Source organism: Hyaloscypha bicolor, assembly GCF_002865645.1.
Source record: "Hyaloscypha bicolor E unplaced genomic scaffold K444scaffold_58, whole genome shotgun sequence".
In the NCBI taxonomy this organism is placed as follows: domain Eukaryota; kingdom Fungi; phylum Ascomycota; class Leotiomycetes; order Helotiales; family Hyaloscyphaceae; genus Hyaloscypha; species Hyaloscypha bicolor.
In genome coordinates this window covers 681,038-697,149 of record NW_020194560.1, presented here as the reverse complement: position 1 = coordinate 697,149, position 16,112 = coordinate 681,038, and the positions used below count along the sequence as shown (strand labels likewise).

General features: G+C 25.3%; 1 protein-coding gene across 1 annotated transcript; it reads right to left on the bottom strand.

Annotated features, from left to right (window-relative positions):
- Positions 1–14,051: 14,051 nt before the first annotated feature.
- Positions 14,052–15,499, bottom strand: K444DRAFT_663100 (acid protease; the record flags this gene model as incomplete). Its single annotated transcript, XM_024886786.1, has 3 exons — positions 14,052–14,804; positions 14,858–15,178; positions 15,361–15,499. The coding sequence occupies 3 exons, from the start codon at positions 15,497–15,499 to the stop codon at positions 14,152–14,154; spliced, it is 1,113 nt and encodes a 370-aa protein (XP_024737649.1). The 3' UTR covers positions 14,052–14,151.
- Between the last annotated feature and the right edge of the window lie 613 nt (positions 15,500–16,112).

Below are 16,112 nucleotides of genomic sequence, written 5' to 3'. Positions count from 1 at the left end.
TCTTATAAAATAAGCCAATTTCAAAGACCAGATTACCTTTAAAGCTAATAAATAGTATAAGTAAGATATATTAATAATTAGGTTATAGAATATTTATAAAGGTTTAGTATTATTATATCTTTAAAGTAGACTAGAATCTTACCTATAAGGCGAGTTTAAGTATAAATTATAATTAATTAAAATAAATAAGAGAGTATATTTCGATTATAATCTAGAAAGATAGATTGATTTTACTTTACGTTGTGACTTTATATTTTCTTAAAGTCGGTAACTTTGGTTGAATTTTAATAAGGATTTCTCGCGTGTGCTATTAATTCTAATACCTACTAGTGGGCCTTTAATCTAAATCTTATAATTATATAATCTATAGAAAAAAAGGATATTAGATTTCTTTTTAGAGAAAATAGAAGTATATTTCTTAAATTCCGGGAGTAATATTTTCTATAGCTACTAAAGTTTTATTTCTTCTAATTATTAATTCTCTGGGCCAGGAATAGCTTCTTTTTTCCAAGCTTTAAGCTTTTTATTAATCTTATAAATAGAGATTTAACTAATAGTAATATTTTCTTTCTTGGCTATATAATTAAATACTATAGAGATAAGAATAGCTAGATCTAATATTTGCTCTTTATTAAGAACCTCTTCCTACTTCTTTGGCTTTTACTTAGGTATTATATCTTAATTAGACTATAGAAACTCCTTTTCTATAGTCTTATATAATTTCCTCTAATTAGTTCAAAAAAAGAAAGATTACTTTAGAATAAAAGATTTCTAGAAATAGCTTATAATAAAATCTTATTAATTAATATCTTTTTAATACTTCTTATTAGGTTATTTCTCTAGCTATTACTATAAAGTACTAATAATATAACCGAATTATATAGATTTAGGCTTATTCTTTAGCTATATAAGTCTATATCTTTTATAATTAACTAGAATATTAATATATATTACCTATTTCCTATTAAGGATAATATTATAATCTCTAAGATTTAAGATAATTATAAATATATTAATACTTTATCTATTAATTAGAAATAAGACTTTTATATATTTCTTAGTAAATTTAGCTAGCTTTCTATTAAAACTATATATAATATAAGATAAGAAAAGAGGTTATAATTCTATTTCTAAGAATTATTCTATAAGCTAAATAAGCTTTATATTAATAAAAGTATAACTATTAGCTCTAGTATTAATAAGGGAAAAAAACTTAATCCCTAATTTATTTATATTAATAGTATAGGATATTATAAGAGTATTTCTTTCTATTAAATAAGTCAAGTTAATCTTTACTAAATCTATATTATAAGTCCCTAAAATAAAGACTTTTTTTAGGAATACTTATTTCCCGGTTTTATACTAGAATTAGAGCTTAAATTCTCTAAATATTTTATTAGAATAATATATTCCGGTAGAATAGGAACTAAGCCCGGCTTAATTCTAGAAAGAGCTACTTTGGTTTCCTTATTATATAGAACCGGATAGTATCTAATATAATAGCCAAACTCGTTATAGTTATAGTATTTAATAGTTAAGAGATCCTCGGTTTTTATAGAATATTACTTATATTTATAAGGAAATATATACTTAATAAAAGTAATTAATATAGGCTCCTTAGGCTCCTTTTTAGGAATATATTTCTTAGAAATATATAAGAATATAATATTAGAAATATATAAGGATATAATATTAGAAATATATAAGAATATAATATTAGAAATAAACTTGGCTAAAATAGCTTTTATTTTTTTATATTTCTTAGTCTTTTTATATATAGCCTTAATTTACTAATTATTAATAATATAGTACTAAATAAAGCAAATAGTATTAATAGAAGAATTATTATAATATATATATATTAATTTCTGGAGCTTTAATAAAAGCTTCTTATTTAGTTTATATTTAATATCTTAAAGACTAATATTACCTTTTATAAATAGTTATAAGAAGAAAATATAGAACTCTTAAAATACTTAACTAAAATATATTTAAAACTTACTAAAGTTATGGCAAGTATTCTATATCTTATTAGGGTTAGAGTATAGCTTCTTTAGATAAAAATAAAGCTCTAAAAACTAATAGTATTAATTCGGACTATTTTTGTTTATATAAGAGTTAGTTAGGATAAGAATATTACTAGTAAGTTTACTAGAAATATAAATAATCTTGAGATTCTTTAAGAAATATAAATTAGTATTTCCTTATAACTTATTCTTAACCTGAACTAGCTAGTTATTAAAGATAGTATAATCTTTAGTAAAGAGAGTTAGATCTAAGAGCTTAGTAATTCTAGTATTTCTAAAGGAAATATAAGATATAAGGAATTCTAAATAGAAATAAGCAGAAAATAGTTTAGAATTCTTTTAAGAGGGGTTTAAAATAGCCGGAGCAGGCAAAATAGAAGTAGTTAGAGCTATTATAAGCTAATTTACTATAGCTATATAGTACTTAATATTATTCTCGAGTTTAGTATTATAGAACTTAGTATTCTCGAGAATAGCTTTATTATAGCTATAGGTATTCTTATATAAAATAGCTCTTTAGATATTCTTCTAGTAGCTTTTTATAATAATATTAATATCTAAGAGTAAGGTATTAGGTTCCTTAGCCTATTTATATAACTCTCTAGTAATAATATAGTCTTTAGTTTCTAGAAGCTTTATAATAAAAGTAAAGAGTTCTATTTCTATAGACTTATTTATAAATTCTCTAGGAATACTAATAAAATACTTGGTTTAGGAAGGGCTACTAACGGGATAACCTGAATTAGTAAGAGCTTTACTAGAAGCCTTAATAGAAATTAATATAGTTCCTGGTTATATAATATTCTAGGAAAATAACTTATTATATTTTTTCTCTATTATATTTTCCCTAATAATCTCATTACTAGTATATATATAGAGCCTATAAGGTTATAGGATAGGGCTTAAGGGTAGTAGTTAGGTTACTAGCCTATAGGTATCTATTACTTTAGGACTTAATTAAAAAGTAGTCTTTATTTAAGGTTTTTTAATTTTCGGGTTTTCGAGAGAATTTCTAATATATTATTAATATATATTTATAAAGATATAAATACCTAATTCCTCTAAGAGTTCTAAAGCTTTTTGCTTTTATTATTCTAGAATTTATTATTTGTATTTCTGAGATTCTATTATTTTAGTAATACCTATATTATTAATAGTTCTAAATTAGTTTATTTAAAATTCTTTATAGAATTAAAAGAAGTAAGCTTTAAATACTATTATAAATATAACATTTAGGGCTTGGAAAGCAAGATAAAAGATTTCTTATAAAAATAATTTAAAGCTAAGGAAAAGAAAACTAGAATATAGGAGACTACGAAAAAGTATATATATCTTATAGTATATTAGTTCTAAAGGGGCTTAGCTTTCTAAATATCTCTAGTATATTCCAAATATACTTCTATAATAAAGCGGCCGTATTATATATATTTAGGAGGCATTTAATATCTAGCGAGATATCTTAAATACCGGACATCTAGGAATTATAATAGTAATAAGGCTATAAAATTAGAACTATTTTATTAAAATTTAAATCTAATAGTTTTATATAAGCTTTAAAACTAGTTTTTAATTTTATTCTAATTTTAATTTAAAATTAAAAAGTTATATAATTTTAGTTTTATATAAAGCTTTCTCTTTTTTTATAAATTATTATATTTTATAATTATATTTATAAAGCTTTTTTTTTAATAAACTATTTTAAGCTTTACTTTTATTTATTAAACTTTTTCTTTTATTTTTAATTTTTAATTTTTTTTAATTATAGCTATATTATATTTATAAGTTTATATTAATATAATATATAAATATATAAGAAATTAGTTTTTTTAAAAGCTTTTATTTAAATATTTAGCTTTTTGTCTTATATATTAAACTTAGTTTATTTATTTTATTTCCGGTATATATTATAAATAAAAAACTAACTAAAGTTTATAAAAGACTTTTTTTTAATTATTATTATATTTTATTACTTTATTAATAAATTTAATATTATATAATAATAATAATATTTAAAATATTAAGCTTCTATATTTATAAGTTTCTTTTTTTAGTTTAGAATTCTCGAAATAAAACTATTTTATTTTATTTTCTAAATCTAGAAACCTGAATTTATAATAATTATAAAAGAAATAATATTACTTTTATAGGCCATTTATTAAAGCTATAAAGTTCTCTCGAATTTTCTGGTTTTTTTATAGGCTTTTTTAAATCTTATTCTTATTTATAAAGATTTTTTTTCTATTTATAAATTCTTCTAAATTTTATTTATTTTTATAAGCCTTTTTTAAAATTTACTTTTATTTATATTCTTATTTATAAGTCTTTTTTTTTAAGTCTTATTCTTATTTAGAAAACTTTTCTAATTATTTTCTAAGCCTATAAAGCTCTTTTATTTATTTATTAAGTCTTTCTAATTCTTTTTATTATAAAATAAAGTTTCTGAATTTAGAAAATAAATAGAATAGTTCTTAATTCAAGAATTCTAATTTAAGGAAAAAAGCTTATAAATATAAGAGCTTTAGTATTCTAAATACTAGCTAGTTATATATATTATTATAATTATATAATACTAAATTTATTAGTAAAATAATAGAATATAATACTTTTTCTAATTTATATTTCTTTTTTTTCTATTTATAAATTCTTTATTAGACTATTCTTTATTTATAAAGTTTTCTAAATTCTTTTATAAGTTTATATAGCTAATTTATTACTAATATAAGCCCTTATAATACTTTTTCTCTTTTAAAAGCTTTTTGTCGGTTTACTAGTAATATATAGTACTATTATATAGGTATAAAAGTACTATTTATATAAGGTTAGTAAAGTTATTCTTCTGAAATAGGGATTATAGTATTGTGGTATTAATATGTAATCCCTAAATCTACTAAGCCTAAAGAGGTCTAGTCTACTAGTTGAGTTACTAATAGGATACAAGGTCACATAACTATATCCCGTATCCCATATCTCATTGCCTATATCCTATTACTTATGTCCCGTATCCCGTGTCCCGTAACTACGTATATAACTCCCAAAAGAATAGCTATACTAATACTAGAAACTTTCTAGAAAACGCGAAAAACAGAAAATAGTACTTCCCTCTAATTGCATACAAATTCCCTAATCCGGCCTAGTACCAGATTCCCCAAATGCTCTATATATCTATATTGCTTTTGAGGTTTTAGTTATATACTAAAAGCCGCGGCCTTTTATATATAACCTCTCCTCTCATATGTCTATATTCCCTAATCCGGCCTAGTACCAGATACTCAGATACCAGATGCCCAGATGCCAGATACCTAGATATCAGATGCCCAGATACTAGATACTAAGGGAATCTCTATATATATCCTCTTATTCATATATTTATTTCCTATTCTATTTGTATTTAACCCATTTCTCTATATCTAATTATATAGTATTCGTATTAATAAGGCACTTGAGGGCGTTTAATAGCTTTAATTTTGTTATAGAGTTAGTAGGATTTAATTCTCCCTTAATTTACTTAACTTCCGTAATCTTTTATTATTCGTATACCTGGTAGAGATATATTATATTAATTATTAGACATTTCTCTCGAGTAGTACCCAATTTAATAAGGCATTCATATAATGACTTTAAATCCGTATAAATAACTAGTAATAGTTCTATTTCTAGTATTTTATTAATTATAGATTTAACTAAAATACCCATATTAAAACCGTGAGCTATACTATAGAGTTCTAAAGCTAGAATGCTTCTAGTAACTTTCTTATATTTAGTAAAGAACTAGTAAATAATATTAGTATATCTAGTCCTATTTACTAGAACTAGAATATATCCGATTTAGGAAAAAAGATTTTTATTATTTATAAATAAAGTATTTATAAAAACAATTAAATATAAGAACTCCTTTACTAGCTTTATAAATCTTAGTTCTCTAGTAGTATTCTTAATTTGCTATTAAATATACTTATTAAGTACTTTTATATTAGTTCCCGAGAGTTTAATAACTTAAGTAGTAATTAATAGGTTATATAAAGCTTCTAGTTAATAGACTAATATAATATATACTTCTTTAGTATATTAGGTAATATATTAGTTCTTAATAGAAAGGTTTTAATAAATAGTATTCTTATTACTTATAGTAGTAATATTCTTTATAGAAATAGTTCGAAGGTTTTTATATTAGTATTTTTATATAAGAATAATTCTAGTAATATCCGTATAAATAATACCTCTATTAAACTTGAGATTATAGTTAAAAGTAAGGAATTTATACTTTTTAGCCAAGAACTTAGCCTTATAAAGCTTTAGTTACTTTGCCTTTATAAAATTATTAGTTCTAATAAATAAGGTATTATTAGTTTAAAGGCTAATAATTCCGAAGAATTACTTACTATAGAAGAGGCAAGAATTATAAGTCGATTATTTTATAGAAAGCTTATTAATATAATAGGAATAATAAGTCTTAAACTAGTAATTCCTAGTTTCTAATATACTATATAGTGGTTTTATAATCTTTAGAATAGAATTATTCTTTAGATTTAGCTTTCTAGTAAGCTTATAAGATAAGTTAATATAGAAATTATAATTAAATAAGATTATTAATTAGATATAAGCTTATAAGATATTATATAAATATAAATTCATAGTATTTATTATTATAATAGTAATACTAAGGATAATTCTCTGGCTAATATATTAGATAATAGGTAATTATATTAATATTATATATTTCTTACTATTATTATAAGCTTAAATAACTAGTCTTAACTTCTTAAGCTTTTTCTCTATATTCTTATTCTTAATCTTATTAATAAACCGGAAATTAAAGATATATATTTCCTTTAGTACCTGAGATCTAGAAATAACCTCAAATATATTCTTTTTTAGGAGGCTAGTAACTTTAACTTAACGGGAATTCTTATATAGTTTATTATCCTATAGGAATACTGTTACGGTTGTTACGATATACGGTACTAGTAGGGGTTAGACTAGAGCTAGAGAGGCATCTGGCATCTGAGCGAGGCATCTGTAGTCACCTGATCGTTGCACGTGACCCCGAGCTTAAGCTAGCACGTGGGCCCGTGCGTAGCTCGCGATTATTTAGATCCGAGGCCCCTTCGGGATCCTCTTCTCTCTTTAGCTTTGAATCGTCGAAATAGAGACAGTCTAACCACGCCTTCCAGGCCCTAGATCTTGTGCTCGTAACAAATACTATAATATCCGGGGTCTTATAAGAGTATTCTTTATTATACTTTAGTGAAATAGCAGGAATAGTAAGAGAAATTATACCCGTATTACTTTTGGCCTTATTATTAGGTTCGGGAATAAGTTTAAGTTTAGAACTATTAGTAATAACCTTAATATTCCTTATATAAAAGGGCTTTATAGAGGTTAAACAGAAAGTAATATTAGTAATACTAGAACTATTTCGGATATTTAAAGTATTTATAATTTAATATCTAGCTCGAAGTTTCTAAATTTCTACTATTACTTTCTTAAGTACTATTAATTACTATAATATAGTAAGTAATAGGGTATTATATTTAGTTATTTAGGGTAAAGCACTATAAACTAAAAGAATTAGGATAATACTATTAGGTTTTATAAAATTATTAATAGCCTTAAAAGCTATTTAAAGTATAATATTCTTATTAATTCCGTTAACTTTAGCTATAATAATAAGATAAATATATTAAATTAGGCTATAATAGTATTCTATAATTCCGACGGAGTTATAAGCTTTTATAAGAATAATCTTGACTTTAGTTCCTATAATATTTGCAAGCTAAGCGAACTTCTTACTAATAAACTACTTTCTGGCATTTACTATAATCTAATTAGGAGGGCCTAAATAGTTATTAATCTAGTATTACTTGAATATATTTCAGGTATATATTATACTAATATTCTAGAGCTATTAGCTAGCTTAATATTAAGTGCCTTTATTAATAATATAAAGTATAGGCTTACCGGAAATATAGAAAATATTAATAATAATAAAGTAATTAAAGCTAATATTATTTTTTAGATTAAACTTAAATTATTCGGGTAATTAGCTATATTTCTAGTATTACTTATAATACTTTATAAGATACTTAAGGGCTTCTATATTAATATTATAGCCTGCTTATTCTAGTATATTTCGGAGCTTACTAATAAATAAATAACTAAAATAATAATATAGATATTATAATTTAAATTTTATAAGAAAGCAAGAGTTATAAGTAAAGAATTCGGAAATAAAGCCTTATAATATAATATTCTAAAGCAAGAAAAAGTATCTGAAATATTATATTATAGGTATATATTTTCTAGTAAAAGTAATAAGATAATTAATAAAATTATTAAAGTAAATTCCTAGTTTATTTATATTAGCTAAGCTAAATAAAAATAAAGTTTATAAAAATATAATATAGAATTATACTTGCCTAATTAGTATACTTACTATTATAGATTTAATAAAAAATATAGATCTAATATTAAACTAGATATTAACTTAATTTTTAGTAATTTTATTAAGTTTAATACTATTATTAGTTTACTAAAGAGCTTGAAATTAGTTAGAACTAGTAATTAAGTATCTAGAGGCTCTAGTATTAATTATAACTTTATAAAAGTAATAAGTATTATATCTTAATATACTATTAATTATAAAAGTCTAGGTATTTTTTATTAAGAGTTTAATAGGCTCTAAGATATAGTTTTTGCCTGTTATCTAATATATAAGAAAAAGAGAAATAAGGTTATTTATAAAGATATTAGCTATAATTATTAGTAAAGTAAGAGCGGCAAGAGTAGCTAAAAAGCTCTTAACTAAAGTAAAGTAAAAATCTGGGTAATATTTCTTTTCTTTATTTATTTCTACTAATAAGGCCTTAAAAGCATTATTTACTAGTTTATTCTTATTATTTTTATTATTTTCTTTATTTTTAGCTTTAGTAATATATTATATATAAGTATTACTAAAGCATTTATTAAAATTGCAAGTATTTCGGGATCTAAACTAATAGATATTTCTATTCCTAAATTAAGCTTTCTTAGTTTCTTATTTCTCTAATATATATTTCTATAAGTAGTATTCGGGTTTCTTATATATAAAACACGACTTTAGGGTATAATTATTATAATTATAGGGCTTGAAATAGTTATTTCGGGTTCCGAAATTATGGCTAGATTTATATTAATAATTTCCGGAGAAATAATAGCTTAAAGAGTTTTAAGAGTAATATTATTAATTAGTAAAGAAGATTTCGGGATTAGCTTATTATTTACTCTTATATATAGTAATAAATAACTAGAGCTTATTAATAAGCTAGTCGAGATTTATAAAAAAGTCTGAGATTATATATTTATATATTCGAAAGCCTTAATAAGAGATAATAATTTTATTATAAAAGAATTTAGTATTTCGCAAATTAGGTATAAGACTATATTATAGTTAATATAGTTTATTAATTAGTAATTAAATAGTCTCAAATATTGTCTTTTCCGGAAATTTAGCTATTATAGAAGCTAATATAGTAATATTCTATTTATCTAAATTTTAATATTTGAATCCAGGGCTTTTAAAGAAGCTATAAATATTAATATAAGCCTCTTTATATATGTATTAAGAAAGCTAGTTATTATAGAAGTAGTTTTAAGCTAGTTTTTTTAGTATAGTAAGAAAAGCTCGCATTAGTATCTTTTATAAAAGCTTTATATATTAGTAAATATTAAGGAAAATAGTAAGTTTATAATTAAAATTACTATTAAATCTATTATACTTTTACTTTTTAATATAGATCTTAGCGATTTCCCTAATAAGTTTTATAATTAAAGGAAATTAAGGATTATTCGAATATAATTATAGTAGTAGTAATAGAATTAGTAAGAGAATATTATTTATTTCTAGAGCTTTTATACTAGTATATAAATCTAGTAAAGATATAGGATATAATAGTAAAGAAAATAATAAAGAAGGTAATAATATAGGAATATTAAAGATAATAGGTTCTAAATACTTATTTTTTATAAGAATAATAAAGTCTAATAGGTTTAGTTCCTTAATAAGATCTAGTCTAGCTACTAATATATCCTTATTTAATTATATATACTATATATTCTCCTTTATAATAGTATATAGGGTATTTATAATAGTATTAATAGTACTATTCTATTATATAAATATGTTATTATACTAAAAGATCTTATATAAATATAATATTTCCGGGAGTTCAAATTTATTAAAGTTCTCTTAATAAGTAAAATCCTTAAAATTATATCTAAATAGCTTCTAAAGATTATAATTAATTATTTTATAGAGAATATATTAAAATAGCTTAGTATTTAAGAACTTAGTTATTTTATTTACTTTAATAAAATTTAGATTAATTTCATATCTTTATTTTCTTATTAATTTCTTATAATTATTATTATATATAAAGTAATTAGATTAGATAGATCTAATAAAGGAATTATTTACTATAATATATTTCGTTATTATATGTTTTATAGGCTTGTATCTAGTTTGAGGTATAGTAGTTTATAAGAAAAGTAAATTTATAAAAAGGAAGATAGTTTATAAAGTAAGTAATTTATAGAAGGTATTATATTTAAAGTAAAAATTTCGTTTATAATAAGAAATTTAGGGAATGAAATTTAAGAAATGAAATATTAAGATTCCGGAAGAACTTAATAATTCTAAAGCTTAAGAGCCCCAGGAATTTAAAAAAAGATAGTTTTTAAAAGGATTTTATAGGAATTAAATAGGAATAAAGTAGGATAGCTAAAATAGCTAATTATTTTAGTACTTAGTAAGATTAAGTATTTTTCCTACCTATATAACCGAATTATAAATAATAGAACTAATAGATATTTCTTTCTTTAATATAATATAATTGGACCTTAGTAAGATTAAGTATTTTTCCTACTTATATAACCGAATTATAAATAATAGGACTAATAGATATTTCTTTCTTTAATATAATATAATTGGACTTTAGTAAGATTAAGTATTTTTCCTGCCTATATAACCAAATTATAAATAATAGGATTAATAGTTATTTCTTTTTTAACTAGAATAATGGCTTTATCCCTAAATAACTGAATTTTAGGTAAGTATAGCTTAATTCTTCCTGATTTATATATATAAATAGATCTTATTCTAATCTGAATATAAACTAATTAGTATTAGTTTACTAGTAATATATAGTACTATTATATAAGTATAGAAGTACTATTTATATAAGGTTAGTAAAGTTATTTTTCTAAAGTAGGAATTATAATATTATAATATTAATATATGATTCCTAAATTTGCTAAGCCTAAAGGGGTCTAGTTTACTAGTCGAATTACTAATGAAATACGAGGTTATATAACTATATCTCGTATTTCATATCCTATTACTCATATCCTATTACCCATATCCTATTACCCATATCCTATTACCCATATCCTATTACCTATATCCCGTATCTCGTATCTCGTAACTATATATATGACTCCTAAAGAAATAGCTATACTAATACTTTTAATTTATTTTTATATTATATTCTAGTTTTTTATAAATTTCTTTTATATTTATTATTCTTATATATTTAATTAATTATTTTTTTATTTATAATATTAATTATAAAATCGAATAAAATATATAAATAAAGAATATATATATAAGAAATATATAAATAAGAAATATATAAATAAAAAACATATAAATAGAAAATATATAAATAAAAATGTATATAAGAATATATATAGAAATATATAAAGAGCTTTAGTATTTCTTGAATAAATAATATATAAGAATTTAAATTCAAGTTTTAATATTCTTTATATAATTCGTTTTTTAACTAGTAATCTAATTATATAATAATATTATATAAAATATTTAAATTCTATTAATATATAGTTTTTAAGGCTTTATTTTAGAATTTATTAAATTTATTAAAGGCCTTAAATCCCGAATTCTAATAATTATAAGCTATATAATAATTTATATATTTCTTTAAACTAAATTTTTTTTAAATATATATTTATTTGAATTAAAAACAGATTTTATTATATATATAAAACTAGTCTTTTTTTACTATTAGCTTTTTAGTTAATAATAGTAAATTTAAGGTTATATAAATTAGAAAATCGAATAATCTTTATAAATTTGAATTATTTAGGAAATTCTTTAAAATTTAAAAGCTATTATAATAATTAAAGATTATTTTATTAATTACTATTTTTTAAATATTACAATTATACTATTTAATATTAGAAAATATTATAAAGTAATTTAAAATAAAAAGACTTTATAGCTAGTAATAAATATAGTATTAATATATTAAATAATTTAGTTTAATTTAATTATAGCTTTTGAATTAAATTATAATTAATTATAATTATTTATTTAGTTATATATTTAAAGATTTAAAAGCGAAATAAAACTAAAATAAAGCTTAAACTAGTTTATATTTTATATTATTTAAAGTACTTTTTACTAAATCGGGTATTATATTATTTAATAAATAAAGTAATATAAACTAAAAATATTAAAACCTCTTTAATTTTCTAATAATTCTTTACTATTTTATAAATCTTATTACTATAAATAAATACTTTAAAATTAGAAAATTATATCTAATTAGATATTTATTAAATAATTTTCTAAATTCTAAAAAATTTATATATAAATAAATAATTTTTCTCGGGTTATTTTCTTTTTCTCTTATTTTATATATAAATATCTCAATAATTATAGCTCTAATTAAGAAGCTTTTAATTATAAACTTACTTATTTTTATTTAATATATTCGAAAATATCTTAATAACTTTTAATTAACCTTAATATTTCTTAAAATAAGGAGAAATAAAAAAGAATAAAAAAGAATAAAAAAGAATAAAAAGATAAAAAAGAGGTTTTTAAGAAAAATATCTAGTTTTTTATATCTAATTTAGACTAGCTTTATATTCTTATATATATTCTATAAGTTTTATTTATATCTTATTAATATAGTCATTAGTTATTTAATAATTTTTTAAGCTATTTAAGAAATTCAAGTTTTTTTAATATTATATAATAATTATAGTTAATTATAATTAAATTAAATCAAGTTAAAATTCACTAAATTAAATCAAGTTAAAATTTACTGAATTAAATCATAATCAAATATAATTAACTATAGTTAATTATAATTAATTAGCTTTAATTTTTTTAGATATACTATATAGAATTATATAGTACTATTGGAATCAAAAAAGGGTTAGCAAATCCTTCTCCTCCTTGTCCCCAAAATCTAAATCGTCTCTCGACATTCAAAGCCACGAATGGTCAGGACAAGCTATATGCAATCATCGGCCTTTAGAAAGAAGGCCATGGGCCAGAAGATACTTCTTGATTCAACCTGACTACCACCAGTGTTCGGCATTAGGTTGAACCTGCCCGGCCTGCACCCCTTATAGGTAGGTAACCTAACCTAATTTGAGAGCTGTAGGTAGGTTAACCTATATACAAATTTTGATAGGCTGAATAGGTTCAACCTATAATCTATACCAAACCTAAACCTAAATAAATCCTTTAAGTAGGTAACCTACGGTAGGTTACCTAGGTTGGACCTATGAAACTCAACCTAATGCCGAACACTGACTACCACCAAAGATAGGCTCTGATCTCGCTTTCGCTGGTCCCATTTTAGTATCTAGATGTGAGCAGCGGCTGCCTTTACCTGAGCTAAGGGTGAACAAACCCGAGCAAAACTTGAGCAGAGCCAGAAGTATCCTGAGCACGCCCCGAGTCATTATAAGGCAGGTCTTATTCGGTGTCCTGTGTATCCCCGCTATAGCCTAATACTAGAACCACAAATATCTTAGTCGAAAGACAGAAACTATTGGCAAACTTGATCATGTCCTGCTTGGCGATATCATCAAACCTCAGTTTACTCCTATCACGTCCCAAGCATCAGAAGTAATATAGCGTGAAAATCTAGGGGGGGGGGGGGGGGGGGACACCTCAATTGAAGGGTAGCCTCGCGTACCGCCGCGGCCACCAAATTTACTCAAGCTAACGTTATATTTTATATCTAACCACCTTTCACCAATATCCTTTTATGTATTTCCCAAGTACAAGAGAAGTTCAAGGGCAGAGCGCAGACTAGCAACAGGCGAGCTCTCAGACCAACTGCTGAACTATCAAAGGCGCTTGACTTCTGCTGCCAACCTGTTCGATCCCATCAGGGTACAAATTCGGAATCTCGTAAGCTGCCTGAGCTATGCTTATCGTTGAATTGTCATAGTTGACATAGATGTATGCAGCTCGAAGGAAGTCTTCACCCAGAGTTGTGCAGCTAAAATGAGTGGCTCCCCTGGAACAATCGTACTCCGGCGTAATAGTAAAGTAACACACGTCAGACACGAATGGTCGGATAACTTGTTTAAATGGAACCCAGATGTCCGCGTACTTTCCGTCAAACCCATAAAAGGTGTATGTCAACCCTCCATCGGAATTCAAGTACTCACAATCTACCTGATTAGTAACCGGATTGACTTCGAGCACTTCCGTAAGCTGGTAATACATAGAGCTAGGTATTGCTGATCCCGGACTTCCTGTGTCAAGAAGAATAGAAGTGCCCAAAGCATTTGGTGTCTCTGGTCGCAGAAGTTCTGTCTTTCCATTCGTCGTCACGCTCACTGAAGACAGCCAAATCTGGAGCCTTGGGAATTGGTCGGGTGAGGGGGCTAACGGTAGAGGAACTAAGGTTCCAGAAAACCTTGAAGGGTTATAGCCTCCGAATGTGATCTCGCCTGGGGCTTCATCCCAGTAAGCTGTTGGCACATATCAGCCACTGTACCCGAGACACCCACCAGTATTAGCTCACATTGGCCGCCTAGATATATCCCATAAGTAGAAGCGGTAATGACTTGCTCGGCTTTCATTTGGTCTAGAAGGCCCGGAATTGGTTGTCCAGTTTGCGCGGCAATAGTCTGAAAACCGATCAAGCCAATCCCTAGAATGCCTCCAGGGTTCCAGGAATTTTTGTCAGTGCAATTCACAACGCCGAAGCTAACGTTGAGAACAGTAGTATCAGCTATGTTGAATTCGTCCGATACATAAAAGCCTGTGACTGTGGGCCCATAATTTTCCCAGAACAGTATATCCTTGTCGATCAGTACACTTGATTCTGAGGCAGAAACGTTGTCTGCTGGCCGTTAGTTGGGAATAAGAATGCGCAATTGGATAGGTATTCACATGTTTTGAAAGTACAATTGTGACAGACTTCGGGTCCGCTGATCCAAATATCCGAGCTTCCTGTATCTAGCAACAGGCTCACAGATTGTAGAGGATAGCCAATTTCGAAGTCGACATAGTAGTACCACTCACTACGTCTGAGAGTGCTAGACGGACCTCCCGTCCAAAGAGGAAAGTCAGTACTGCTAGGTTCGCCGCCATGTTTGGGTCTAGCGGATGGTAGCGCTGTGACGGAAACAAGAAGACAGGACACGAGAAACGACTGCTTCATTTTCGACGTTTCGTTCTACAACAGCAGAGTGTTGAGTTGGAAGAAACAAGAGAGGGGGAAGAAAAAGGGCCTTGCAACACGATTATCTTAGACTTTAGCTAAGTCCCTTCATTCTCATGCGGGGTCTTATCTCACCCGCATGCATTGGGAGTGGTATGCTTACAAACATCGCTCTGCCTGCAGCTGCAGTACAGTTCATGCAATGGCGACTTAATGTATCTTACAATTGGCTGCGCAAGGAGCCAGGCCTGAGATGTGTTGCACCTTTTGGTGCGTTGATTGGCAGTGCAGTTTCGCGCCAAGCCTTAACAGCCCTAAGCTTGACTTGACAGCCTGAGTAGTCTAAGCGACAGGTCTATTAGTAAACCTGTTCTGTGTCATTTCCAACAGTGAGGTTGATGCTGGTTAGCCGACTACTTCTCGTTTAACTTGTCTTTTCAGTTCTCCGAGGTTTCTTTGGCATCATCTGAATTGTTAGACACCTGCTCTTTGACAGAGGAGTCCAATATCGGCTCCCGGCATGGCAGGGACCCTGTAAAGGGGCAGGAACGGATTCCCGGGCAAAACTCGGCAAGGAAACTGTAGCCGGCGCACATGGAGTGCTAAAATGGGC